At 41.9% G+C, this 27,402-nt stretch overlaps 1 protein-coding gene across 1 annotated transcript in view; it reads right to left on the minus strand.

Moving 5' to 3' along the window:
- FAM65C (family with sequence similarity 65, member C) overlaps positions 1-26,923 on the minus strand; it is a 29,876-nt gene extending 2,953 nt beyond the window's left edge. The window contains 17 exon segments of the mRNA XM_010018141.1: positions 802-960; positions 1,119-1,280; positions 2,648-2,756; positions 3,466-3,598; positions 4,403-4,542; positions 5,610-6,191; positions 6,921-7,050; positions 13,932-14,077; positions 16,221-16,346; positions 17,030-17,073; positions 17,473-17,536; positions 18,123-18,272; positions 18,983-19,036; positions 19,169-19,192; positions 19,762-19,840; positions 22,681-22,827; positions 26,823-26,923. Of these exon segments, the coding sequence (XP_010016443.1) occupies positions 802-960; positions 1,119-1,280; positions 2,648-2,756; positions 3,466-3,598; positions 4,403-4,542; positions 5,610-6,191; positions 6,921-7,050; positions 13,932-14,077; positions 16,221-16,346; positions 17,030-17,073; positions 17,473-17,536; positions 18,123-18,272; positions 18,983-19,036; positions 19,169-19,192; positions 19,762-19,840; positions 22,681-22,827; positions 26,823-26,923 (2,350 nt within the window).
- Between the last annotated feature and the right edge of the window lie 479 nt (positions 26,924-27,402).

Genomic DNA, 27,402 nt, shown 5'->3' on the forward strand with positions numbered 1-27,402 from the left:
CCCTACTGGTTCACAGGGTGAGTGAAGCCTTGGGTGCATCAAGTACAACATGCAGTGCTAAAGAACTGCATCTTCTCCTACAGTTTTGGCCATTAGGACAAGCAGACCTTCCACAGTGAGGAAAACACTGTCTAGCAAAATGCTTTAACCATCCCTGACAGGTCTTGCTGTCCTGGTCAAAGAGAAAAGCCTCTGTCTTTTAAAACAGATGAGCTCAGGCACTGGATTTGCAGTTCCATTCTGAAGAATAGCCCAGGATTTCCTCACTGGCCAGCAGCACACAAGTTCCTCAGCAAATGACTCGTCTGCATCAAAACAAGACTAAAGATGCAGCCAATATCAGGACTGTTTTTAAAATAACTCTTTTCTGACACAGACTAAGCTGTAAGTGCTGTCACGTGCTGGGCTCCTGCTTCATGTGTAAGCTCCGAAAGTGTTTGCTATTACCTATGTCTGGTTACAGCTGCACAGTCACAGAGCTACAGACATTCACTCAGGCGTTGAAGCCAGCCCTCGACTGCTGCCAACTTTGTTTCTGCTTGAACTTCAGACTTTCACAGACCCAGTTTTTAGAGCACTTATGATAAACCCATCCTTCCCACCTCTGCTTTGTTTATACCCCATTAGATATAGGAGCCAAGCTTGTCCTTCCTGTTCTAATTAAAATTACGTGATCATAAGGGGAATTGTCTATGCAATGGTTGGGCTGTTTTCTGCTCTGAAAGCAGACCTTGAGTAGTAACCTGGAGAGCAGCTGCTGGGCTTGCCAGTTCAAGGGAAGGAGCCAAGCACTGCCCTTACCTTCTTTAGCAAGTTTTCCCAAGTGTTTTTCCAGGCTGGTGATGTGGTGCTTCTCCAGGTAGCTGTAAAATTGGAATGAAGTCACTAGTTCTGTTTGGAGGGGCAGGGAGGGGAGCAGCCCATCACAGGTGACAATCTGCTCTAGCAACCTCTGCAGTACTGGAAGCAACATGGGAAAGAACACAGGAGAAAAGGAAAGGTTGGTTAAACGTAAACTGCTTCGAACAAGTGAAGTAGGAGTTGTAGTTTAGTTTTCAAATACACAAAGACAACTTTTAGTCATGCAACAAAAGGAAGCCTGAGTGGCAGCTCAGTACCTGCTTCTAACTGACGGGGGTACTTCTCCTTCACTTTGAGCATCAGTGTGTATTTTAGTGCGTGACGGAATCTTTCTGCTGAAGCAAACAAGATGCTGCCAGGCTCTGCAAGGTCACTCCACATCTTCAGATAGTGCTTCTTCTTCTTAATCTTCTGAATAACTGAAAAATCACATTTCAAAGACAGTGAGCTCTAGCAGATTTTGGATTTCACATGAGAAATGAGGCACCAGATGGTGTATGTAGAGATGTGTCAGCATTGACTTGTGTTTGTGTTCTGTAGACGGCTTTGTTCAAAGCTGGAGATTTGCTGCCAAGTATTTTAACATCTGCAAGCACTGATTTCACCAGGCTTGGGTTGAGCTCCTAAACTGTCATTACAAGACCTGAATGAGACACGTAGCAGCATCTCTGCCTTGTGTCAATTCATTTTATCCAAGTCAAGTTTCAGAAGAACTTTCTGTGAGTTTAACTCTTTCCACTTCTATCAACCAGAGCTGTGCTATTGCCAAGCATTTTAGAGGATCCTGTCTTATGTACCTTCACAAGTGGAGAACTCTGAACCTCAGTGCAGAGGCTGAGTCATGCTTTCCTTCAAAAGGAAGAAGAGCACTTGAAGCAGAGCACTTCAGAAGAGGACTTGAAGCTCTGTGGCTTCTCGCTATTATTTAAACCCTTTCCCACTCTTACCTACAAAGATACTGAACTTGTGTTCTTCATTTAAGACTCCTACACTTTCCTTGTCATGCTGTACCACAGACCTTTCAGAGCTTTGCTCCACGGAGAAGTTTCTTCTCACAGCCTTCAGCATAAAATCTGTCAGCAAATGCTTCCAGTTAAAACCTGCATTCCTGCTTCTCGCTATTATTTAAACCCTTTCCCACTCTTACCTACAAAGATACTGAACTTGTGTTCTTCATTTAAGACTCCTACACTTTCCTTGTCATGCTGTACCACAGACCTTTCAGAGCTTTGCTCCACGGAGAAGTTTCTTCTCACAGCCTTCAGCATAAAATCTGTCAGCAAATGCTTCCAGTTAAAACCTGCATTCCTGAGAGACCAAAAGTCCTCAAAGTCTCCCACTGGGCCTTTATGATTTGTCACATCCAACAGCCAATGGAAGTGATTTAGTAGTGGGAAGGCCTGAGATGGGACAAACTGCACACCAAAAACTTTTGGGCTGTTCGGTTACTACGTAAAAGCAGAGATATAAAGGAGGATTTTATTAGTGTTATGCTGTTCTTTGACTGCAAACTCCATCATCCATAACATCCCTGTTTCTAAGACAAACCAGTTCAGCTACCAGTTCTTTGAGACAAAACTTCCTGAAATCCTTTCCTTCCTTGCAGAGGAAAACCAAGCAAACAATGAGCCCTGTTTTCCCTAAGAATCCAGGCCTAAAAGCTGGTTTAATTATGTGACTGTGTACAAAATCCAGGATGAAACCCTGATGGGTCTGGGGAAGCTCAAGCAGAGCCACCTGCCCCTCTCACACCTCAGGCATGCCTTGGAATAGTGCAGTTACTCACTTTCTTCAACAGACAGATCCAGGACATCCCCTAGGACCCGCGTCTGCTCTGATACCTCTTCCAGGATATTCCTCTGGACAACCTGGGCTACATTGGGTGAGCTCAGTTTCTGAAACACAACATGCTTATCTTAGTAGCTGAAACAAAGGCAGTATCAAGCACAAGATGAATGAGGGTTTGTTCTTGGAATCAAACTCCTGTAATCTATAAGAAAACACACAGCTGCTCTCAAAAGGCCTCTTTGCCCATCATGGCATAGATGGGTCCTTCTGAGTGCAAACCTCCTCAGCAGAACAGGATGAGTGAATCACACTGTGCTGGCACAGGCTGTCTGGCACTTGATTCTTCCCCACCCCGTCCATTGACAACTGCACAGCAGATCAATACTAACTGTTACACTGTCCTTTGCTGCCCATCCTCATCAGAGGAAGATGATAATGTGCTTGAGCACTATAACTGAAATTAATTGAGGAATGAGGTCTCAAGGGGAGGCAAGGCTTCTTTCTTGCCTACATGCTGCCAGTTTTGTTCTAGAAGTAGCAGTTTTCATTCATTAAGAAATTGATTCCCCTGTTATCGATACACAGTTCGACCCAAACCTGCTCTACTGCATTAGCAGCCTGCTTGGGGCACAAAGGTATTACTTAGAGCTTCAGCAAAACCCAGAGGCTGAAATAAAGCAGCAGAGTTTTGTATGACACATTCTGAGCATGCACACTGCATTTTCTGGACTTTGAGCCTTTCTCCTTTTATAAAGGAACCAGCCACATATTCGCTTTTGTTTGTAATTAGAATCAAAACCACAGACTGTTCCTTACCTGCAAAAGGCCTTTGCACAGCTTCAGATGAGTTATCAAAAGCGTGTCTAAGTTATCATCACCAGTAGTTACATCTCTTGTTTCTGTTCTCGTGTCACAGCTCAGGGACTGGAGTGTGGTGTCATTGTATGTGCTGTTGAGATGAGGAAAGAAAATAGCAGAGAGTTAAAACTCTCAGAGCTAAATAAACTGAAGATGTGCAGTCTCAATAACAGCCTTCAAGCGAGTTGCAGAAGTACAAACCAGGTGGCATTTAACAGATCTCAGCCTTTTTTATTGCACTGATAACACTTCTTAAAAACATGAGGACTTCATTTCTATAACTCTTTCCAGTACAGTAAAGACAGATCAGTTGATCCCACAAAATCCCATTCTGTAGAACCAATACTAGTAAAAGATGCTTCCAGATAACATGAATTGAGTTGCTGGCTCACTGAGAAGCAGCACATAAGACAAATCCTGTGGTGTCTCCCAATTCACTGATATCGGGAATGTAATAAGTCTCCCAGGATCAGGCTCATAGCTCTGGAATGTTCTGTTTCAGTGCTACACAACTTGCAAAACTGAGTTCAAAAGAAGCAACAGGCAGAAGAGATCTGTAAGTTACTTGTAGCCCTCTCCCTCACTAGGGCAGCACTGTCCAGCACCATCCTGATCAGCCTGTTTGCTGCAGTCTGTTTCTAGCAGCCCTACACGTTAAGCACTTCCATCATACTCTGTGGGCACCATCCCGCAGTGTTTTCCATAAGTTTAAGTTTCCTGCCATTCCAATTGGGTTATTCTGACTCTCAGAGTATTCAGAGCAATTGATTTCTGTCCTGGATGTTCCTACCAGCAGCAGCTCTGCACAGCTGTTACTCAGCCAAGCACAGTGTGTCAGGAAGCATTCCCGGGATCAGCCCTCCTTACCCCTGTAAGAAGTGCTGCAGACACATACCTGATACTGGCTGTCCGTACGCTTCCGAACAACGACAGCTCATCGGCGCTGCAGTCAGCGTTTAGGAAGTCAAAACTTTCCAGTACTGTCTCCACCATTAAGCTTTCCATAGATGAGTGTTTGTGATGAAGTGTCTCTAGCTGTGATGGAATGGGAGGGAAGATACCATTATCTGTGGTGATCAAGCCATTTCCCATGAGTTCTTGGCAGTTTTTCCAATCACTCTTAATAACAAATCAATTTGCTTTTCTGATTTCATTCTTACAACATCAGGAGTTACCTCCTGCTACAGGCTCTGATCCAAAAATAACGTTCTAACTGAATTAAGAACGTGCTTCTGTATTTTGATCTGTCTGTATTACTCCCTGGATTTCCCTGCTTGTTCAGGCTGATACAAGAGCTGATTTCTTCTGCATCTTGTGCCATTTTCACTTATTCCCTGCTTTACATCTTGAAGTAACTAATTTAGGGGTCTGTTGCATTCCAAGAACTTTGACATCAATAGTGGATTTCATGGGGCCAGTAACTTTCTCCCCCTTGGAAAGGCTGCTGTGAGAGCTCTGGTTAACACTGTTTATTATTCCAGACCTCAGAGGAAGCCTTACAGTATCTTATCTACCACCTCTGCACACTGGCCCCACATACTACAACGCTACCAGGTTTGCAATATAAGCCACTGCTTGCAGAAAGCTCTTCTCCAGGACCTTTCCTCTAAAGACAGATATGTTTTCAGCACCATATGACTTGTCAGACAGTCTGAACTGCCTGCAAAAGCTGTGTGACCCTGGAGAAACATTAGGTTTGAACTGATGCAGTCATCTCCAGACTAAACATGAAAACATCAACCAAACTTAGAGGCAGACAAAATCCAGAGGCCGTGACACACTGTTCAGAGCCTGCTGAGCCCAGGCTCGCTTCCACTTCGACTGCAGGCAGTTTCTTAATTTCTTTTTCCTCGTTACTGACCTGCACACAGCACCTGCAGGCTGCCTCTTGAGAGAGGCTGTTCAACCGCGGGCTCCTGTGTAGTCAGCTCTCAGGGTTGTCTTTTCCGAGCAGTGCCTGACCTCTGGTGGCCAAACTTACTTTTCGGGAACATGCTGTTGCTACATCATTACCTCAAATCCACCACAGTCATGGAACCTCTTCAGTTTTAGGAGTAACAGTGGAAGCTACACCATCTACCAAGAGCAAAACTCCAACATACCTTTAATTTATCTCTCAGCGATGAAACCTGGTATTCCAATTTCTCCAGCTGAGCTTGCACCACATTATATGATTTCAGCAAATTTAACACTTCTTGGAGAGTCTTATCAATTGACTTTGTATGTCCATCTAGTTTTTGGTCATGTGCAGCATTCAAACTTTTCTGGCTGAAGTCTTCATGCTCTGTCAGACGGTGGTTTCTGGTCTGGTGGAAAGAATCTCCACCTTTGTGACGACTCAGAAAACTAGGTGGGTTACTTGGAAATCCATCCACACACGGCGTCTTCTTCAGGATATCCAGAGTTGTGCGATCTGGAAGATGATGCTGTCGCTCTTCTGCACAAGTCTCTTGAATCATCACCAATGGCAACGTCCTGTGGTCTAGAGCTGGAGTTGCAGTTCTGGATTCCATCCCTTTCTGATCCTCAGAGCTGAACGAGTCCACCTCGCTTGTCTCTGCTGGGGTGCAAGGCTTGCTCCTCCCATGCACATCGAAATCACAGGCAGCCAAGTAGCTCAGTATGCTGGGAGGCTGAGCTTCATCACTTCCATCCCCCTGGCTCTGCCTTTGTTGCAAAACAGACTGCAGCAAATAGATTCATCAGTGAGCACAGAGACAATTGAGAAGCACAAGATACCACCAAAGACAGAGAACTAAGAGAACTGCGGCCTTCTGTTCTTGGAACCATACACACCCAACTGATCAAAACCACAGGGCTCTTCTGCACAAGGCAGCCAGGCCAGTGTAGACTGGACAAAAGAAGGCTTGATGGTTAGGGGAACATATCAGTGATGTTACTAGTACTTGAGATATATGGCAGAATTAAAGGGTCATACAAAACAACCCCCTCTTGAATGAATGAGGACAGAGGTTTCTATTCCCTTTGGATACACTTGGCAAAAAGTGGCACTGAGGAAGAGGAAGGTTGGTTCATGTAGCACCTCTAAGACACCATTCTGCTCCACAGAGCAGAGACTACCAAGACAGACTTGGTTCCTAGTTTGGTTCCCACCACAGACTAGTAGAGCAGATGCCCACACCCCACCATTCTGGCTGCCAACAGGAATATTTGGCAGCCTTGTTGGGGTTTTTGTCCAGTTTTGGTTCCATTTTTTCTTATGCAAAATCTCAAATGAAACTCAAAAGAATAGAGGTTGAAAGAAAAATATAATGAAGCCCCAAAATACACTGCAGAGGCCCTGGAGTGCTACAATTTTCACAGGGCTGAGTTTGTTCTTCAATAGGCTGGTCTAATCCCAAAGTCAAGTCCTAGGTCTGTGCTTTGCATTCTGCTCTCCTGGGCATACTCACCAGGTAATATTTCTCTCTGAAGCTGGGAGTATTTGGTGGGGTCCAGTTGTATAATGAGCTCTTCCTGCTACTCACAGAAAACTTGGCAGTGGTTCCAGGTGACAAGAACAGGTTCTCTGTGTCAAAGGGGCTGTAGAAGGACATACAAAGGCCTAAGTGTCAGCAAGTCCAGAAAGCACAGAAACATTTAGCAGCAGGAATAGCTGTTAGGATTTGAACTGTGACATTTAGTAAACAACACAGGGAATAAACGGAAAGCAAGACTGCCCCTCTGACCAATACCTTTGATTGCACCAGCAGAGAAAGAGGTAGGCAAAAAGGTTCTGTATTTTACATGGAATTCTCAGCACGCTTTAGACAGAGACATGTGCCACAGTCCTCGGAAGAGGAGTCCAACAGGCAAAAAGTTTGAAGCACTCTCTGTCCCTCCACAGTGTCCTACACAGACCCCAGTGCTGGCAAGTACAGCATCAGCTGCTTGCCAGCAGCCACTGGACAGATAGCAAGATATACACCACATCTGACACAGGCAGGAATTATAACACAGGTAATAAAGGAAAACTGCCATGAATTCCCCCTGCAGAGCACACACCACCTGGAAAAGCCACTGAAAAACCCCACCTGCATTATCCTTCAAATATTAATGAACAACTCCTTTGGCTGGCAGAGGAAGCCTGTGCAGGGGGATATGGCAAGTTGTGTGGTTCATACACTCATCGATGACCCAGTTACAGCACCAGAGGATGCGGGCTATGGCCTAGAAGAATTTGACAAGTCCCACTCTAAAGACCCCACACTTACCTACTGTATCACAGCCATCAATTTCCCAACTCCTTTGCAAAGAGGCTAAGGAAACATGGACAAACTGCCTCCCACAATTCAGCTCAGCAAACCAGGACAGGGAAAACATATTTTAAGTTATTTAAAGCAAGTGTGTCTTTATGACATGTTACTTTTGTTCTCCACTGATGTGCCCAGTGGCACAAGGAGGTTTTCCTTCTAGGTACCGGCATTTTGAAAAACAGTTAATTTTTTGTAACAAACATGCAATCTCACAGATATGACCATAATGACCAAAGAGTAGGATAAAATCAGCTGCATTCAGCTGTACAGCACAGAACCACAAGCCTGAGAAGATCCAAACAATCACAAGGACTAATCAATTACATGAAGTGGAACTTTGCTCTCCAGCAAAAGCTGAAAAGCAGAGCTCCAGTTCTCTCCAGCTTCTCATGTCACACAGGGACAATTCTCAGCAGTGTCCTGCAGTGCCACACACCACTCAGAATAGAGGTAATGCTCTGAGAGCTCACCTAATGCAGGTTAATTGGCTAAATGAACAGTGTCACCCACCTGGGGTTCATCAAACAGGCCAGTTCCATGGGGTCACATCAACAACCATCTGCATTGGCTCACTATGCATAACATAAATTGGGTTTCTGACAGCAAGAGCCTTTTAGGCAAAGCCTCCTATGTTTACTGATGGAGGAAAGTTATGAATCCCATCCATGGCATTTCTTAAGAAGAGTCACAGGGACCCATTCCCCAGATTTTTCATTTTCAGCTTTTCATACAGCAATGCAAAATGACACTTTGGAGGAAAGGGGCAGGAATAACAAGCTACATCTCTTTTGTCCCTTTTGACAATTACTGAAACCCACTGGCAAAATACCACTATTGAGCTGCCTCCAACCACGCACACACTCCCTGTTACTGCAAGATTACAAGTTGAGAGAGCAAAGCAAAGGGTGAAGGAACGAATGAAATCTGCTCTACAGCATCCATTCTCTCTTGGTTGTAAGCTCCTGGGGCATGATACATCGTCTTGTTCCACATTTGTATAGCAAACAAATCACCATACTGAGACAGAGCTGTGAATCCATCTCTCCCAGCACCTTGACATTGACAGAAGCCAGTAGGGGATTTTCAGGGGAAAAGCACAGGAAACAAGTCAAATCTAGTAGGTTTTCCCTAGACACACACTCGAATCTGAGGCAACCCATAGCTCAGACCTGTCACGCAGCAGACTTTGCAAGCAGACTATTGCCTTTAGTTGTCGCACGCTTTTCCTTAGTTTGTCTGGTCACTTCCTGAAATCATCGACACAAAAATCCCTGCAAAGGTCAAAAGTTTGCAGAAGCTTTACTATTTCACTTGAAATTGTAGAACAAGTACTTTGACATGGTGGTCTCCTGTGGCTGTACTGAGAAATGGTGGCTAACCATTGCCTTTCCACATTCTCCACAGTGAACATCTGTATGCCTGTACAGTATTATCCATCAACACCTGACTGAAAAATCCTATTAAAAAGTGAAAGAGGCCCCACATGTCTGATCATCTTTGTTGTCCCAATTCTACCTCTATAGTGCCAAACATGTTGGCCTTTGGTTATGACTAATTACAATATTGGCATTAAATGCACGACACTGCAATGCCATCAATGTGAACGCAGCGCGTAACTCTCCCTCAGCTTACCTTAGCACTGTTGCACGACTTCAGTGTTCAGGTCCAAAACACACAGCCCCAGCCTGACCTTGAAGGGGTTTACAACTCATTAGAGCTCCTGTTTCCTAGATTCAATCTCCCATAACATCAGAAGCGCGGCATTTGCACACATCAGAGGTACCTCAGCCTTGCCAGCGCTGAGCATGGATTCCCAATGAGATACTGTTTTGTTATAACCACCAAAGCTGTGGAGGGATTAAACACTTGAGATTTCTACCATTTCCCTCACTCTGCTGCATTCTTCCACTGGGTGAGGAGGACACTTCCTGGTTTATATTCTCAGAAGGTCATAAGTAATCAGGCAGAACATATCAGAGCTGAACCCTTCAGTCCTCAGCCCCACAGGACCTGTATTCCTTTCTCCCCTGCCAAGACTGTGCCCTAATCACTCCCCTTCTGTCCAGTCACTCCATGTATTAAATATCACCAGCCAGAAGGACTCTTGGTGGGCAGACCTGTCTGAATCCCACTACTAAATCTGTGAATCCAGACTTGCATTAATACAAAGCACCACCAATCCTGGTCAACTGGATTGAACTCACTGTAAATCATGAGATTTCTTTTTTTCCCCTATTGAACACAAGTGAAAATGCCCATACAACTTGAACAGTATGATTGTTGTTAGGTTTCACCTACCCACTAATGCATAATAAGCACCAACTTCAAGGTCAGCATAGCTGATCACAAGATTAAGCTATGAAACATCACTTCCACCAAAAAGCATGTTTCCATCAAAAGCACAGAGATGGACTGTGCCTAAAGATACCTGTAGGAGTAACTTCCATCTGTAAGAGCAAAACTGTCAGTAGCTATGTATCCAGAAAAACAGACTTTCCTTTTTTATTCCTCCTTAAGGCTTTCTTCCTCCTACTCCACAAAGCCCTGTGAGCCAGGCCAGCACATGCTCAAAGCAGGCAGAAAGCACAAGAGTGGTTCTGGCTGGCTGACACCCTTAGATGCCAGTACAGGGTGCTAACTGAAGTTCTGCAAAGAGAATACAGGCTTTCTCTTTGTCCTCCATGTGAGACACAGAATTCAGACTGCTATTTAGGTTGGCAAAAAACCAATGTCTTCTGCCAAACTGGCCAAGAAAGCTGTTCTGCAACAGGCCCAAGGTCATTCATGGCATAATCTATAAAGGAGCTGAAGGAACTTTATTTAGAGCCCAGAAGACTAGTGGTCTATTTATATTTCTAAATATACATTTAGAAGTGGAAGACTGATCCACACTTGGATTTCTCACAAAGCAGGTCTAGATTGAAAGCTTGCCTCTCAGGGAAGTTCGGGCAAATCAGCTGGATTTGTTTAGTTATTCTTAAACCAAATAAAAAAGCAGCTGTTGAGTGCTCTGCCTTTGAAAAATAAAAACACCCCAAGTTATGACCACACAACTTCTCTTTTCTGTAAGCAACTTCAGCAAACAGGCTGTCAAAGAGGAGCCTGCCAGGTCTGCACAGAGCTGCTCTGGAGAATTCACTTGGGAGGATACCAACTCATTTCTCCAAACTCAAACACAGCAGAGACACAGAGACCGAGTTCTCATACACTGAAACATGCCAAGTGGGGATTAACTCCCAAAGAAAATGTGTCACCACTAACCCTGTTCCCAGCTCAGCTGTTGCCAGCTCTAAAAGCTGGGTGATGGTTGTCCCAAATGCCACAAAAGTGCTCATCTCACCAAGCAAAAGCTGCATTCTGAGCTGTGAGCTACTGCAACAAGCAAGGGGCAACAGAACTGGGATTTTATCTTTCTAGAAAAATATATATTTAGTCACAAATATAATTTGTTTTGGAAATTTAAGCCATTATCTGAGAAACTGTGCAACATCCCAGGATAGGAAGGAGGTTTTCCTCATAAAAGTCCTTTTCTAACAACAACTTCTGTGCAGAACTATTTATGCAAGATATTGACAGTAAGGAAAGTCAAACAAGGAGATTCAGCAAAAGCAGATGAAGTGAATTGATCTGTTAGATGCCATTTGTGTGGGTTAACAAGAAAGGAGTAAAAGCAATTTCTTCCAGACTCTACTACGAACATGCCATCTCTCAGTATAGCACTTCCTGTATTAGGGCAAAGCCAGATTTTATATGCAGTTCAATAAAGAATGTCTCCTTCACTGCACAGGTAAAGCTTAAGTTGTTAAGCTTTAAGTCAGGGGAAAAGGGACTTCCTTTACAAGAGTGCCTCTGCAAGGACAGGGTTCTGTCTGCAGTCCTTTCTGCTCTGAAAATGCATATAGAGCTTTTGATCACTTTATGTCTACATTAAAGCCAATGCAAGCTTTGGTGGTGTGTGCTTGTTGAAGGGCGAGTAACGACAAATAAAGGCAGACTTTGCTGGGGATGTACAAGAGCCTGTATATCCTCTTACGCCCCTCTTCTCTCTCTCCTTCTTTCCCCAATACTAAGACATTTGCATGTCTTAGTTTTAATTGGTCTTTATCTAAAAGGGCTGTCATTTTAAGAGCTGCTTTTACTTAAAAAAACCCCAAACATAATGTAACTTGCACCATCCCCACTCCCCGCAGTTTGCAATAACTCTGTCATGAATATCTCTGCTTTCAGATTCAAGGGGGAATACATACATAACTTGGCATGAGTAAGAGGAAGTTTCATAGGGCATATAATGCAAGATCACAGCAAGCTTCTGGAATGAGGTTCTGTTACCCAACTAATTAGTGGCTCATCTTCTCAAATCAGAAACAGAAGCCTCAAAAGTCTCAGAGCAGCTGCAGCACCTCACCAAAACACATACTGATGCCCAATGTTAGATCTCGGGAGGAAAAGGTGTCATAAACAACGGGTGCAGGCAAAACTCTGCTGTGTGAGTTTCTCATCAACTTAGAGCCATGTGTATGTTTGAAAGTAATTTCCAGATGCTGCTGCCAAGACTCGTTTTTCAGCCCAATTGCAAGCACAAGTCAATAGTAAATTTCAAGAACCACAGCAAGCACGAAAGACCTTCAGAAAACAGTCTGTTAATCAACAAAGCTTTTTCTTCCCCAACCCCAGAAATGCAATCTCAAAACTGTTCATCCACACCTGAACAGCAGTTGCAACAGAAAAACTCTGTGGCATTTCTCCTGTTAGTGGATTAAAAGACTGTGATAAGGGTTAAGTCAAACAATGCTTCCAAAGGTAATGAAAAATAGAAACAGGGTATTAAAAAATCAAGTCTGATTATAAAATAATTTGGTTACTTTACCCTGAGGGCAGGAAAACTTTTCTCTTGCTGAAAGAGCTGTCTGGGCATATTTGGCAGATCACACATTCAACATATACAAGCATTGCTATTTTTTGGTAATTCTTAAAAACCAAGAAACCAGCACAGCCAGAAAATCAGAGTTGTGTAAGGCCAAGTCACAGGTGCTGCTGGCCTGCAAGGCACAGCTCCCTGCCCTTCCTCATCTGGACGTTGTTAGGTTTCTGCTTCTCCTGGATCTACAAGCCTAGATCCACAAGTCATCACAAAGTGGCCTTTCAAGAAGGTCGTTGTCACATGGGTGTGTTCAAATGCTACTTTGCCGTGTTGGACTGGGAAGAACTGAGGACTGCACTAAGCCATGTACAAGTGAAGAGTGCCCACTGTTTAACTGGGCTCTTCACTAAGATGGCTAGATTTAACTCAAACAAGAGTAAATGGAAACAGCTTAAGAAGTTTTGACTTCTTGTAGACAAGACTCACAGTATGGACTGACAGTCCCATAAGGCAGAAATAACAGCACTACCTCAAAAATCTATAGTGCTGTGTCTAGAGTGAGGAAGAAGTTCCAGTGCAGCATCCACAACAGTGAGAATTTGCTTTTAATAGCATCAGTAATCCACTACAAAAGTTGATTTACAGGTTCAAATTATAAAACAGTTTAACACATCACAAGCACCATGCAAATACTCAGCTATTTTAAAAGTGCATCTGTAACCAAGCTTCCCTGTAGTGCACAAACAGGCCTTATATTGATAACTGTAATAATCACAGTGCAAATATAAAGGTGCTAAGTCTTTGGGAAAGCTTAATTTTTAACAAATTGTGGCCTGGTAATAGTGATTGTCCTAAAATTGCAACTATATATTTTTTCATTGTGCCTAGAAGCTGCTATTTTCAGTTTAACTTCATCATCTTTAAAATTACTGTTCACGTTTTATAGATGTACATACATCGCTTGGAGCTAGACTTGAATGCTCATCCTGAACAGTAGTAAGCTAAATAAAAGCCTATTATCAGTTCACATGGCTAGCCATGGCTCTGGCAACATCAACACATAGAACTGAAGGGTCATAGACACAGCTCCTGTCCCTTTCCCCCACCCCTTCCTGAGGACTGGTGCCACAGAGTCAGAGATCAAGCACAGGAGGTAGGGTTGCTGTGAGGAAGCACAGGGCTGCTATCTATCCTGCACCTGCTCTGCAAATAGAAAGAGGACTATGATGTTGAATGCTACTAGGTGACATACCCAGGAGCCTTTATTTCAACTGTTTAGCTCCAGCTTCATCTGAAGCTGTACTTACTTCCAGAGGACTTCCAGCTGCAGCTTGATGGTTCCCAGTTCAGTTATGTCCACAATGATTGCCTGAGGCTTGGTTGTAAAGAAGTTTATGCTGTCACATGTCACGACACCAACTAGAATAGTGGCCAGTCCTCGCAGCTCTGTCACCTGCACGAACAGACACATCTGTTTTCATCTTACCAGACAATCCTCAATCACGTACATGGAAAGAACAACACTCCAGGCTCAGATATGCCCCGAGGCCCACAGCAAACTTAAAACCTTAATATTCAGTTTTGGGCTCCTAAACTGTTCAGAGCCAGTATCCCCACAAGGAACATGTTGTAGATGGCCGGCAAAAAGGAGAGAAGTTCTACAAGTTGGGGAGACAGAGCTGTACAGCAAGTCTGACAACAGGATTTGGCAAACTATGATTTAAGAAAAATTAAGTCTGAAGTTTGGAAATTCTAGCTATGGTATACATACAAGTAATTGTTATCAGTACAGAGTCTAGCTTGTCTACATACTGTAACAACACTGTCATAAAGGTCTGTATTACAGAGAAGTATACTATCCTACCTACACTAGACTATGTCAGCTCTCAGTTGCTAAAGGATCTGCATCCACTGTGACCTTTCTGGTTGTCCTGAACTCAGCTGTGTGCCAAAATCAGAACTGTGGCAGTTCTTTCCTCTGTCTCTGCAGGTGGCTCTGAGTTTGTTATCAATGCATTTGCAAACCTGCATTTTCCCCAGGCTGGCACTTTGCTTCTTCGCTACTTAAAAAAAAACCCAAGACAAATCTAATCAAACACTTGCTGAGTTCCACACACTTCCAATGCAGATCAAATTGTTCTAGAAGCACATAAATCAGACTCAGCACAGAGTTTTAGAAAAAGTGCCTGAAGTCCACTTCAGGAATTAGTTACATGCCTGTATCTCCTTTAAGATTGAGCAGAATTATATTGCCAGGCTCCTCTTGGAACACCCTTTGGCACTTCTCAATTTTATTTTTTAATTTTAAGCCTGCTATGTATTTGTACTGGGCAGAGATGATTAAGTACAAAGTGGAAAGAGCAGGAGAGTGTGGAGAACATTAGTCAGCTTAAGAAGGTCTTTTCATAAGCTGACAAAAAGAATAAAGCTATCATTGTCACACAAAGTAATACAAGGTTTTACAGCTATTATGGGAAAACAGGGATCTGAATTAGCCTCTCACCTGATATTCATTGTGCAGTGGCAGCAAAAAAATGCATTATAAGTACATTTCCAAAGGCTGTGAGGGCAAGATGCCAAAGAGTCTCTCCTATGTAACCCAGTTTTGCTGCCAGATTGGAGGGGAACATTGCAATAGCTGCTTTAACACAGCTGCCAAAACTTGAAGCGCTGCACTGGCACAAGTTTCCTGGTAGAACAGGATCCAGCACAGCCTTCGATCGCAGCTCCTTTTAGGTTGACAGGAGTCATGTTGCAGTGTCCAGCCCGCAAGAGATTGCCAGACTACAGTGGCAATGCTGTTTAAGGATTAACTCCTGCTAGGTAAGTGCCAGAACCAATGCCAAGGGCAGCTGCACAAGAGTCTATGAAAACTACATACTTCACTCAAGGGGTACCCACAATGTGTCACCTACATATCACAGGCCATTGGCACCGGTCCCTTACTATTGAGGATATGACTTTTCTGAGGCACTTCAGAAAAAAAAAAAAGCAGCAGAACTCTAAAAGATATCAAGTACAGACTGTTTGTGCCAGTATATAACTGCCATTGGTTCTTCACAGATACAGAGCATCTCTGGAGCAAAACACAACAAAAGAATCCGCATTGCCCTCAGATAAAGGGCCATTTGAACTACAGAGACAAAACATGCACACGTGCGATGATGTTTTCCATATACACAATTCTCTCAACAGAGAACAGAACCCCAGGCAGTTAATATTCCACATGGGATATTAAATAACAACTACATACACAACTTTTTGTCTCCACATCTAGACTTCACCCTAGAAAATCCCAGATATCGATCTAGGACATAAAAACAAGCCAACAGTACACAACAAACATGCACAACCGAGCACATATACCAAACTCCACAACACAGGAAAGCAGATGCACCAATACAGTAACAAGTGCCAAGAAAAACAGAAGTAGATGTCTCTTCAGTAGGCAGAACATTGCTTAACTGCCATTTTACCTGGCTAGGAAAAGAAAACTACTTCAGAGTTTTGAAAAGTGCTTGGCAGCCTAACAGGTAAGTTGTATGGCAGAAGACCTGTCAACCCACTGGTTCCAATCCAACCATTATACACCACACCTTGATTTCAAACTTCTCATGGAGATTGGGTATAAAAATCTTTTCTTCCTCATCCCATGTCTGGCTGTCATCAGTCTCAATCTTGCCTTTCAACCTCCATTTTTGGCGTCCCAGTCGCACAAACACCTAGAAACCACCAAAGAAAAAAAGGATGTTGGGTCAACATATTCCAGAATGTTCCCTTCAGTCCACAGGGCTCACACTGTTCCAGTACTGCAGAAGTGAAGCCATTCCTTTGATCACTATACGTTTAGGAACTTGGATAGAGCTAGAAAATTGGATGTAGAAATTCAGGTTGCAGGTTTTAACACCTTAACTCAGTACCAAATGACATGTCCCACCCATTCTAGAACAACTGCAAAGCTATGTTGCATAGTAAGTGTAGGGGTGCTAAAATAAAATGCACACTGGAATTCATTTGGGACTGTTAGAAGTAGGAAAGCAACCAAGTAAGATCCCAGGATGCATTCAAACCATGCCAAGGGCAACCTTCCAAGAAACAGACAGCAACTGTTACTTGATTCCAGGGCAACTTTGAAGACAAAGACCTGACAGGTTGGCTTTGATAGTCAATCACTGCAGTCTTTTAAACCCTCTCATAACAGTTGAATCACATCTTTCCCTCTTCAGTCTCAGGGAGCAGAGTAACTAGTGACTGTGCTAAAGCACTGTTCTTACCGGAACAGTGCAGTTTTATCACAGTCCACTTCCTGCTTGTCTTATACATGTTGCCCCTTTGCTCTCCTGTTCCTCCACTGCAAACTCACAGTAGTAAAATAAAGGACAAAATGAATTGCTGTATACTGCACCTCATACTGGTCCCCCGGGCAGAGACGTGCAAAGCCCACCAACCCTGAAAAGAGAAGGAAAACTCCAATACTTGTAGAGTTTCACAATGTCCCCCAAAGCCTCAGCTTGCAATAAATACAGCAACTATCTGGCTAACACCCCCATGTCCTTAACTCTGTGCAGAAGCTATGCCACTGGCCCAAAATACTCTTAGAAGGGCAAACATTAATTGAGTTAAGGAAAGAAAGCTTGTCAGCTTTTGTACTCAAGTATAGATACCACTGCAGATCTGGTTTATAGCACTAAAGCAAACAGAAGTTTTACAAAGTTCTGTTAAGGGTCTCATCCAGAAAGCCAGTGGAAGCAACTGCCACTGAGTAAATGTACTCTCAGTGGATCAGATTGTTACACAGGAAACCCCAAATCAACTGATGAGTCTTGAAAGAAACAAGAATGAACATACCTTTCATCTTCAAGTGAAACTCTCCCAAATGGACCTCCAATGCCCCTTCTATAAAGCACATGTCCTAGAAGAAGGAATGAACAGTCACTATGACTGAAAAGCAGCACAAAGTAGCTACCCTCCTATAAAGGCTATTTTCTTTTAAGGACTTCTTTTTTTCTTAAATGACACACTAACATCTTCACTACGGGAGACTGATAAAAAGTCCATCCATACTACTTTTAAGATAGAAAATCATGATGCTGCTCCACAGAAGAATGTAATTATTTAAGCAGTTCACGTTATTTTCCACTACTTGTTTTGTAAAAATAGCACAGCATATTCATGATCCATTTCTCATCTCATTACTTCCAGTGGAACTCACAGTGGACCCCAGTATTAAAGCAGAAATTCAAAGGATTTTTCACTTGTCTTTGCCAATGCATGAAGCCAGGCTGAGCTGGGGCAAAAAAGAGAGGCATAGAATTCAAGAGCCTTCCTGTAAGGTATTTATTTACCTCACAAGCTTCAGTTCACATTATGTACCTGTAATTTATTTACAGGTTAAGTTTTCAACCTGCACCATTAAAAAGAAAGGCAGCATTAAGTCCTAGTACATTTTTTGCTAATGAACAGTCAGTTCTTTGTTACATGTCTATAGTATTCCCTACCTCTGTGCACTCTTGGAAGTTCTTGTAAAGCTCCACCAGACTCTCTCTGGAAGCTTTGGTGGAAGGAGACAAGGAAAAGGCATGTTTCATATTCGCCGCCCCATCTCGTAGCCTGCACTGGATACAGTAAGCTTCATAAAGTTCTTCTACCTGTAAGATTTGGAGGGTAGGGGAAGAATGAACAAGAATTACCCCAGCATAGTTACTATATGTTTTGGAAAGGAACATCAGCAGTCTTCCCCAGCAAAAAATCCAACCAAATCCCACTATCATAGTATTGCACAATGCTGCAGCTCCTGCATTTTACAGACTGATTAGAGTGCTACAGTTTGTAGACATTCCTGCACAAAATCATGGGATATTGAGAAGCAACTAGCTCTGCTGTTATCAGACTAGAAAACAAGGAGTAGACTAACAATTCATTCAGGGGAACATTGCTTGGAGAGCAGGAAACCAATTCTGTCAATACAGATTAAAACACCTACAGCTGTGTCAGTGAAGAGATTTCATTCCTTTAGAAGCAGAGGGCAGACAGCAGACATTCACTCTACAGAACTGCTGGTTTGGCCCCTTGTGAGGAGGGAGGAGAACACGCAAGTCTCCTCACAGCAGCATTTTCTGAATAAACTGGCAGGGTATACAAACTGGTTTCACAGCCAAACTCAGGCTGGGTTGCACCCAATGTTCAGCCTGAATAGAACCATTCAAGAAAGTAAATAAATAAAACTCCCCTCCTCCTGTAAAAAGAGTGGTTACAGCTTTCAGAAAGTCCCAGCATTATTCCCCTTCAGGTGAATTAAAATATTTTCTGTTTAGATGGTTTTCTTACATAGCAGTGTAAGATATAAACCTCCCCTTACCTTGCTTATGTGAAACTCCAGTTTTCTGATGTACCTCTCCACAGAACGGATTTGCTTTTGAAAAGGGGAGAGAGATGGGGGGTGTCTTGAGAAATTATTTCCTAAACATGCCTTTAAATAACAGAGTAGACACATCATCCGTTTTTCTCTGTCTGCAACATTTCATCTCATCCTCAATAGTCTTACCTTATCCAGGTCATAGTAGAAAGCCTGAAAGGGAAATAGCACAGGTTGAACAGGAGAGCATGTATATTTGTACCTATTAACGATACTTTCATATTGACTACAAGACTCACAAGGCACATCTGAAGTTACACTAAATTAAGATGCATTGTTTCCTACAAGGAGACAGGACAACATTTTTAGAAGTAGTTTCATTTTCTGTGCATGGCTGGTTGGTTTGTTTTTACAGATGCTTTAAATGGGAGAGTAAGAGTCTGGCCACCAGCTATAACAAGGACTTGGACATTGGTGATGGTAAATGGGAATTTGTGATTTTGATTTTTTATTTTTTTTAATCTAGTTATTATTTCCCAAAGGAAAAGCAAAGTTGAATGTGTGAGTTGTCTTTCCATTGCAACTGTCGCTGAACATACTTCCAGGTTGTTGTGAACACAAGAGAATGAAAGACACATTCACCAGCTATGGGAAACAAAGCCTGATCTTTATCACCATTTCTGTCCATAGTCAGTTCCTGGAGTCCCAGGTGTGAGAGAACATCTATTTTTGTGATTTTATTTTTAAAGTCATTTTAATATTTAACATTAAAAGCATCTTACCAATCTGGAGTTTCTTTTCGTATCTTTGTGTCGACCAGAGAGATAATCCAATTCAGCCTGATGTGCTTCCAAATATTCACTGGAGAGGAATAAAACCCAGTGTCACATTCTTCTTCTGGTACCTTCATTATAACATCTCCCCAAATAATTTTTCAGCATAATGCTAAAGCAGCTTCCTTTGTTAGAAGACTTCTCTTTATTTACTCTCTAGAGATATGAATGGCTATATAAAGGAATATGGCTCAGCAGACAAGAAAGGACAAGTATTTGTCTATGGAAATCACCCTAAACGCAAAGTCACTCCTCAAGGAGTATCTGTACACAATGAGTGCCAGAAGATGCTGGTTACTTGTTACCTAACATTAGGAATCTCCCTCAATCCTTTTTACTCCTCCAAGATGTGGGATGCTACAGTGCAATTAAAGAAGGCCACCAACTCCATCCTACAAAGTCAAAGAACTGCAACAGGAAACACTTGCACTACCAAACCAAGCTCACTGAAGTACTCCATGTGTAAGGCAGGACACATGCCATTCAATGTTTTAGCAAACAGAGCTGAATAGCACCTTTTAGTACATGAGACAATTTCTTAATGTAGCCATTACATTTTCCAGAATTAGAACTATTGTGCAAGGTGTGAAGCACCTGGCGCCAGTTGGCTTCTAGAGCTGCTTGCAAGCAAGGATTGTCCCTTAGGAATTCACACAGGGACTTAACTTATTTCTGCTGAGACCATCTTCTTCCAACTTTTCTTTTAATACAGGACACACTTGTGTAACTCTTCCCTCTTCTGCTTAAAAGGGAAAAAGAGTCACCTGGCAAATACTACATTCTAAGACACAGTCTCCGAGGAGTCAAAATAACTTCATTTTAGACAACTGCATTTCTTCACATTTGCTTTGATGCATTTAATTCTTACTGTTTAAAACCAACTCCCCAAGACATCCGGTGGCTCCAGCATTGAGTTGTCTGCTCTTTACACTTGCCTGTTAACAGCTCAGTGCAGAAGTAGCCAAGGCTGGTAGCAGAACAGAATTCACTTACCTTTTAGAAAAGCTTCATCACTTTTAGATGTAAGTATGTTAGAATTGCCAGCTTGATTAAATGGTACCCAGATGGTTAACAGAAGAGTTATTTTCTACAGCTATAAAGAAACAGGCACGTAAAACATGCTCTGTACTAAAAATTCAAGTCACTCCAGCACCAAGTGGACTCAGTCTGCATCTACTTAAAATTTGGACTTAGCATTGCTATTTGATACAGTTGTTTTCTGTAGGTTAGTCAATTAGCTAGCTCCTCAGTTTTGGCAGGAATCTGACCATGTGGCATTCACTGCAGAACTAGGAACAAATTCTGATTCACTTTATGGTTTTTCCTCCCTAAGCTCTGATAAATTCTAAACCCTGCTAAATTATTTGGTTTCATTATTTGATTTAAATCTAAATCCACTAATAAGACATTGATTGATACTTTTAGGGCTAAGACTTTATAGCCTTTTATCAGAATAAAAATGTGACACATTTGAGTTTACAATCTATTATTACAGCGTGTTTCATGTTCTTTGCTTAAGAAAACAAACCATGATCAGAATTAATACAGTAGCAAACTTCTGAGGACAGCAGTAACATACATGAAGGAACTGTTAGTAGGATGCCAGCAGAAAGAGCTACAGGGTTTACAAATCCAAGGAAAGGTATTTTATTTTCCCACAGGTACTCCAGGGTGTAAATATTCCTACAATATTAGACCAGATCCATCAACATCAACTGTAATGACGCAAAACGTGTGTTTTTACATAAAAAGATTTGAGGACTCAGTTAAAGGTTGATGAGTTTCGAGCACTGATGGAAGCAAACAGCACTTACCACACTTCCTTCCTGGTCCATAATAGCTGCCATTTCAGCACTGAATAATATCAGCATTTCTATGAGGTAACTGACAGCTTCCCCAAAGCTAGATTACCCTAAATTCAGACTGCCAGCCCATCCTTTGACCCCTACTGTGTCTGCTGCATGCATCCACTTCTGCCAGATGGGAGACAATGGACAAAACTGGTCTTTAGCCTTTTCACTGAAGTCTGTACTGATGCAATATTGGCTGTGCAGTCAACCATAAGAGAGTCTGAAACAGTTCTACATTTAAAGCAAGATAATGTTATTTACATTGCCATAAGAAAATGGAGTTATACTACAGCTCTGTTTCATCACCTCAAGTCAGCTGAAGTTTTCAGGTGGATCTGCTCAGACCTTTCCCTTACAACAAGCCACACAGAGATGAAAGAGTGCTTGTGAACTCCAAAGCTGAAGTCTATTAAAATTAAAAAAAAAACCCACCAAACCCAAACAAACAAAAATAACCCAACCCACAAGAATATCTAGCTCTAATTAGCACAGGGAGAACAGGAACAGTTTATGAACCAACCTCCCCACTGTGCCCTTGCAAGACACACCCTCACTTTCAGACTTGGTTTTAAGTCAGCTTTTTGAGCCAAAGCAGTTCCACACAGTTCCCTCTCCAGAAGCATTCTGCCAATCACCCCCCAGATCTGGCTCTCCCATCCCTATCCAAGTCTCTCCTTGATCTGCAGACTTCCTGCCTGCCACCCTGTGTGCTCTGAAAGCCTCCCTTCCTCGAGGGAGAGCTCAGTTGCTCCCCAAGAGATGGGGAATCTCCCCACAGAGTTTGATCTGTCACTGACTTTTCAGAGAAGTGTAACAAACTAGGAACAAACAAGAACATCAGAGCACTTTGTTTGCAAGCAGACTGTCTGAGAGTGAATGAAACTTGTTTTACAAGGTCCCAAGCCAGTGTCTGGGAAAGTCATTACATTTGTTTAGAGACGGAGACAGAGAACAGTGATAAACAGACTTAAGCAGCATGTCTGGATAAGGCAAATTACAATATTCGAAAAGTCCTTACTTAAGTCCTTTCTTCAAAGCTTCAAAAATTTTCTTCACCTGCAGTGGCTTTGGATCCCAGATGACTGCCCCTTTCTGCAGGGAGTTATAAGCCTTGGGGGATTTCAGTGACATTCTTGATCTCACTGAACTTCTGCCGAGAGACTTCCTGTAGAAAGAGAAAAGAAATACGGGAAAGATACAAACTCCATTACCTGGGAGAAGAGACACCTATCCCACAAGGCTTCCAGGCTACAAGTTGTATGTCCAGTCCCATATACCTTGACTCAAAAGAACAAAGTTCTTGGACACACCGAGAAACCTTTCACAGATACATTAGAAAGTTAAGGCCCAGCCCTAAATACGTAGTGCAGAAAAGCTGCAAGCTTTCTGTGGCTTCAATAATAATCATTTCAATAAGAAACCTCTCCTTCTCCAAGCTTGATGCAGACTCCCGAGAGCCTACTGGTTCTCCTTTATCCTTTTTAAATAAAGAATAGTCATGCATATTCCTATTTCTTCAGTACGGAGGAGGGGAACAGAGCAAACAAAAGAAAAGCTCATTTTTATAATGGTTAATAACAAGTTAATGTTCATACTGATAGCAAACATCTTAACAGACACACATGGAAGCTAGCTAAGGCCCTGTTTCTGCATGCACATTCACACCAGCTATTGGGTCAATGATAGAACTAGTCAAGCAAGCCTTGCTGCAGGACAAGGACATTCCCATTCTGCACCTCTCAAGCATAGAGACCTACAAATCAGGAAAACAAGGCAATAAACTTTTGATCTGCTCCAGGTCTAACTGATAAAGCTAACATAAAAAGCCTTTAGAAATAGCTATTTCTTTGCCTGCATTCACCATCCATTTAAATGATGGCTTAGAGCCCTACCACATTTTAGGAAAGCAAGCTACCAAGCCCAGATTGCATACAAGACATGATAATCCAGACTGCATACAAGATACAATTATCAAGGTGTTTTTTCAGTGTCTAACACCTCACTTCCTTTCAAATCAACTGCAAAACCAAAACTAAGTATTGTTTCTAACAGAAGTCCCATGCACAGGATTTTCTGTACTAACCTAAAGAGCTAAAACACCCCAAGCCATTAGTTCTATACATCTACAACATTTAAACCAAAAAATAAATAAGCTCTCTACAAATAGTTCTTTCATATTACCAGATTCCTGCCTGGCTTATCTCTATATATACACTTCTCTAGGTCTATAGCTATTTTTATTTAGATTTACTAATACTCTCTGTAAGTCAAGCCTCTAAAATAACATTACCTAAAGAAGTTTCCCATTCCACCAAGCCAACTGGTTGCTCGTAGAGAAGTTTTCCACCTTCTCTACAATCTCCACCCTAAATTCAGCTCACCTGAAGAAATGATGAACTTCAACCAGCTTAATACTTTGCCACTGGCTGTTTTAAGTTCTAAGCATGTGACTGAAGGCCTAAGGATATTGAGCTTGGTGATTAAATCCTAGGCCCAGCACACCTGAGAGCAATCCCCAGTCCTGTTACAGAAACCTTCGAGTAACCACGTTAATTACCTTGGTGCTACATTTCCACTTAACTCCATTTTTAACATACAGTCTGCCAAAAAATCTGATAAAATTAGGGGTTGCCAAACATTACTGGACATTTAATATCTTCACCCTGGTGATTATCTTAGTTTTTATGATGGCTGATGTAAAGCATTAATTAACCAAACCATTTGGAGCTCAGGTTACCTATAATGAGGAACATAGCTGTTAAGTTAGAAACCTACATTGTTTTCATTGAGTATTCCATGCAAAGCAAGAGGGTTTCAACAGGAATAACACTGGAAGGGACAGTCTAGCCAATAACAGCAGTTGAAAGAGTCTTCTAGAAGGATTATCACTTAAGATTCTTTCATGCAAAGAAGGAAATAGCATTCAGTTCCATGCTTTAGATGAGTACACTATTTAGCAAGATATCATATGGAAGATATAATTTTTAAGATTATATATAAAATAATTTCTTTTGAAATTAAAAAGACCAAATTACTCCTGGGTTTTGTTTATTTTTGCAAAGGAAAGGATTTTGATATTTACCTTCAGAGTTTTGGAAAGCTAATCTTAAATTCAGGAAATCATTTCCTTCAGCTGAAAGTATAGCACGTGAGCACAGATAGGTTGGGATTTAAAAGTTACCATTTTCCTCAGTATCTCCTACTGACTGATGTAGTCCATACATTACTCAGTGCACTGATGTTAAGAATCCCATTTTCATACATTTCCTAGAAAAGTGAAGTGGCTGACAAAGGCCTTTAGGGACAGTAGCTAAAAGCTAGATGTTATGCTGCTGCTTTCCCTTGTGAACTTAATAATTTAAGTATCAGATTTCCCACTTTATAGATAACAGTAATAACATTTGCTTCCTGTAGAGACCATTGTAAGGAAAAATGAAATAGTGTGTCTGACTGAGAGCCTCAAAAGGAAATTGCTAAAGAAATACAAAAGTATATTTAGCATCTGCTTAAGAATCATCTCCATGTGGACCTGATTTGTGTGTCATCCTTTGGACAGATCTTGCATAGGGCCCCTGCAATCTCCTGCTGTGTTTTGCAACAGTGCCTGAAGGAGAGATAAGTTAGGAATGGGTGATTAAAAAATTTCTTCACTATGCTGGTAAAGGCTCTTGGGTGTTCACTGGGCTGTGACTGAGCATTTAGTACACAAATTTTCCTTATTGTGGTGATTCCTGAACAAAACTGTCTGTCTAAACACTGAAATAATGAAAAAAGCAACATCACAAACCAAAATGTGCAGACAGGCATTCTGCAGCTAAAAGCAACAGAATAATCTTAAGGGATATATGAACTCTTCTGTTAGGAGCATTCTTACCCTGCTGGACTGTGCCTTTGTTGGAGAAATAGCTGTTCAACAGTTTTCCTGGTAAATCCTTTCCCTGCTGGAACTCCCACTATGGACTTAAGCTCAAGTCTGTTTCTATAATTTAATGTCAGTGTTTTTCTCAAGATCTTAGCAATTGGTGTGGTTTAGATGTGCAAACTTTGCTAGGTGTAATATTATCTTTCAGCTTCCACAATAAATTCATTTATTCAAATGTGAAGATTTCTTGATCGCATCACAACCATGCTGGAATTGCATTTTTGCTCAAGCTTTACCATGCTATGTTTAGCTGAAAGTTTAATTCAGTTCTTTGGTTCTTTGAAAAGATATTTTATGACATGAGTCAGGTATTTTACTGGCACACAATAGGATTTTTTCGAGCAGAATACTTCTAGAAATATACTTTCCAATACTTCTATATGATACTGCTAAATGATTCATTTTGTTATTATTCTAGCATGCATTGGCAGTCAGAGATTATATTCATTTTCCATTTATATGTCATATCTTTTAAAAGCACTTGACAGGCTATAGAGGGATCAGAAAAAGAACAAGAGCACTTCTAGTGGAAAAGCTGCAGTTATCTACATAGAGCAGTGCTGCACAACAAGTTATGATAAGCAAAAAGGGAAGAACAGTGCAGGATAGTTTAACAATTACGAAGCTCGACTGAAGACTGAAAGACTGGACTGTAACCTTGGCTATACTACAGACCTGTTACTGATAGCAGTAAATTTGCAGTGGTCGTCTTGGCCTCTAATACTGCTCCCTTCCTCTCTTTTGTGGCATTGCCAGGAAGCAGCCCTTCCTCTCATGTAATGCTGCGCTGCTTAAATAACTCCAGGCAAACTTGAGTTGGGTTCATTACATAATTTGCCAGGATTCACCATTAACATCCACATCTTTGTAAAAGTCTATGAGATTTTTAATTACCATAACTATTCCCAAGGTTTTAGTCAAAAAGCATCAGTTACAACTGGGCTGCTAGCAGGAAGGGTCACAGCCCTTCATTTTTCTAGAATAAATGGACACTATTAATACTGTGATATGTAGCCTCCAAATCCAAGCCGTCTCTGGAGTACAGTGTGTATAGTAGTAAGATAGTGAGGTGGGAAGTACAGCTATTTATCAGTGAGCCATGACAACACTCAACAGTTTTAAGATAAAAATGAAGGAACAACTTCTACACATAGATACCTTAGGTTTAAACAATACATTCACAGCCCCTAATGTCTGTTGCCCAGACAATCAGGTGCTTTACTTTTTGTGTTACTTACGCCAGTTTTCTGCTTTGCACAGTGCTGAAGCCAGTGAAGGAACAACTCCTGCTGATACCACCCCCATCACCAGGGGACACAAATGTGAGTTTGACCGACATGATTGCCAGTCAGTAACTGTCAGCTTCTGAAAGAAACAGAAAAACAGATGAGTCAAAACATTCCTGGCAGTCCAGGCTTGCGCTGCTGCAAGTGTTGAGCTGCATGGAAGTAGAAAGCCAGACCAACAGACAATAGATTAAATAGAAAAACAAGACCTGTCTGGTATACACGTTTCCTCTGTTGCCATCCACAATACAATTAATAAGGGACTGAATAGTCTAAAATGAAATCTCTTATGCCCTCTTCAATTTCTGATTGATTTTACAAACTCACTATGTAAAAGCCAGATTAGCCTCAATTCACAGGCTCTCTACATTTCTGTAATTGTCCCACTGCTTAAGGAGTTCAGGCCAACCAATATATTTCCAAATCATTATGGATGCCAGCACAATACTTAAGCTCCAGACTCAGCCAGGTCCACAAAGCAGTTCCTTGCATCCGTGCAGACCCACACTGAAGTCAATGTAGAATTGGCTGA

Source organism: Nestor notabilis, unplaced genomic scaffold (genome assembly GCF_000696875.1).
Source record: "Nestor notabilis isolate BGI_N333 unplaced genomic scaffold, ASM69687v1 scaffold9637, whole genome shotgun sequence".
NCBI lineage: Eukaryota > Metazoa > Chordata > Aves > Psittaciformes > Psittacidae > Nestor > Nestor notabilis.